The 2,490-nt window shown below is 51.6% G+C and overlaps 1 protein-coding gene across 1 annotated transcript in view; it reads right to left on the reverse strand.

The window, feature by feature from the left end:
- Positions 1-6: 6 nt before the first annotated feature.
- LOC121341338 (elongation factor 1-gamma-like) overlaps positions 7-2,490 on the reverse strand; it is a gene marked incomplete at both ends in the record, with an annotated part of 3,889 nt that continues 1,405 nt past the window's right edge. Inside the window, 3 exons of the mRNA XM_041414784.1 lie at positions 7-115; positions 1,442-1,584; positions 2,147-2,210. Coding sequence (XP_041270718.1) covers positions 7-115; positions 1,442-1,584; positions 2,147-2,210 — 316 coding nt within the window. The remainder of the gene's footprint in view (positions 116-1,441; positions 1,585-2,146; positions 2,211-2,490) is intronic.

The following is a 2,490-nucleotide window of genomic DNA, read 5'->3' on the forward strand; positions in this document are numbered from 1 at the left end:
CCAGGCTGATGTCGGCCAGGCTCACCCTCTCCCCCACCAGGAACGTTCTGGTCCGCAGGTGCCCGTCCAGGACCCCCAGAACCTTCCGCACCTCCTCCTTGGCCAGCTCGGTGGCCTGCGCCCCAAAACGGGGGGGACCCCGAATCAGGGAGGGGAGCCTGAAATGGGGATGGGGAACCCGAATCAGGGAGGGGACACCGAATTGGGGATGGGGACCCCAAAACAGGGAGGGGAACCAGAATTGGGAGGGGGACCCCAAAATCAGGGAGGGGACCCCGAAACAGGGAGGGGAACCTGAAATCGGAGAGGGGGACCCCAAAATTGGGATGGGGAAACTCAAAATGGGGATGGGGATCCCAAATCAGGGAGGGGACCCCAAATTGGGATGGGGACCCCAAAGCAGGGAGGGGACCCCGAATCAGGGAGGGGACCCCGAAATCGGAGAGGGGGACCCGAATTGGGAGGGGGACCCCAAAATCAGGGAGGGGACCCGAATTGGGATGGGGACCCCGAATTGGGGAGGGGGAGCCCAAATCAGGAGGGGACCCCAAAATCAGGGAGGGGACCCCGAAATTGGGATGGGGAACCCGAAATCAGGGAGGGGACACCGAATTGGGAGGGGAACCCGAAATCGGAGAGGGGGCCCCAAATCAGGGAGGGGACCCGAATTGGGAGGGGGGAGGGGACACCGAATTGGGAGGGGACACCAAATTGGGGAACCCGAAATCGGAGAGGGGGCCCCAAATCAGGGAGGGGACCCGAATTGGGAGGGGGAACCCCAAAATTGGGGAATGGAAACCAAAATCGGGATGGGGAACCCCAAAATCAGGGAGGGGACCCCAAAATGGGGATGGGGAACTCAAAGGTTGGGAGGAAAACCCCAAACCCACCCCAGGCCCTCCCAAATCTCCCCCAGACAGCTCAAAAAAAACCCAAAACCCCCCAAAAAATCCCCAAATCCTCCCCAGACCTGTTTGTTGCAGTGCAGGGCGCCCAATGTGGGGAACAGCCAAAAAATAAAATTCAAAAAAAACCCCTCAAATATTCAAAAAAATTCCTAAAAAATTCCCAAAAAATTCCCCAAAAAACCCCCAAAAATTCCCAAAAAATTCCCAAAAATCCCCAAATTCCCTGTCACCTGTTTGTTGCAGTGCAGGGCGCCCAACGTGGGGAAGAGCCAAAAAATAAAATAAAACCCTCAAAAATTCCCCAAAAAAATGAAAAAAAATCCCAAAAAACCCCCAAAAATCCCAAAAAATCCCAAAAAATTCCCAGAATCCCCACAAAGCCCTGGCACCTGTTTGTTGCACTGCAGGGCGCCCAACGTGGGGAACAGCCAAAAAATAAAACCGTCAAAAATTCCCCAAAAAACCCCAAAAAAACCCCAAAAACCCCCCAAAAAATCCCAAAAATTCCCAAAAATCCCCCAAACCCCTGTCACCTGTTTGTTGTAGTGCAGGATGCCCAGCGTGGGGAACACCCAGGTGCTGGCCGGGGGGACGACGTCGCTGTCGGCGAAGTTCACCCACTGCAGCACGGCGGCCGCGGCCTCGGGGGTGCTGCCCCGCAGCTCCTCCGTGCTCACTGCACAGGAAAGGGTTAATTAATTAGCCAGCAAGGTCATTAATTAGCCAAGAAAGCAATTAATTAGGGGAGGGACTCGTTAAAGGGCAGGAGGAGTCGTTAATGAGCAAAGGGGGATCGTTAATGGGGAAATAAAGTGATGAGCACAGCTCCTCCTGCTCACTGTGCATGAAAGGGTTAATTAATCAGCTACCAAAGCCATTAATTAGCCAGGAGAATGATTAATTAGGGGAGGGACTCGTTAAAGGGCAGGAGGAATTGTTAATGAGCAAAGGGGGATCGTTAAGGGGGAAATAAAGTGATGAGCTCACTGCACAGGAAAGGGTTAATTCATCAACCAACAGGGTCATTAATTAGCCAGGAGGGTTATTAATTAGCCAACAAAATAATCAATTAGGAGAGGGACTCATTAAAGGACAAGAGGAGCCGTTAATGACCTAAGGGGGATCGCTAACGAGCCATCAGTGCTTGAGCTCTGCAGGAAGGGGTTAATTAGGTCGTTAATTAATTAATCAAGGCGAAGGAAGGCGCTAATTAGGGCCCAATCAGGCTAATTGCACACCATAGTAGGCGATGGCGTTGCTCTCGAAGACGCAGAAGCCGTCGTCGCCTTCGAAGGCCGGGACCTGCGCGGAGGTCGGGGTGAACCCAAAAACCCAAAAAAAATCCCAAAAAACCAAAAAAAAACCCAAAAAAACCAACCAAAAAGCCAAAAAAAAACCCCAAAAAACCCCCAAAAAACTTTAAATCCCCAGCTGAGAACCCCCAAAAAAACCCAAAAAAAACCCCCAAAGAACCCCAAAAAAATCCCCCAAAAAAACCGCACAAAAAAAACCCCTAAAAATCCCAAAAAACTTTAAAACCCCAGCTAAGAACCCCCCAAAAACCCTAAAAAACAAAAAAAAC

This window comes from Onychostruthus taczanowskii, unplaced genomic scaffold (genome assembly GCF_017590055.1).
Source record: "Onychostruthus taczanowskii isolate IOZ18803 unplaced genomic scaffold, ASM1759005v1 scaffold1055, whole genome shotgun sequence".
NCBI lineage: Eukaryota > Metazoa > Chordata > Aves > Passeriformes > Passeridae > Onychostruthus > Onychostruthus taczanowskii.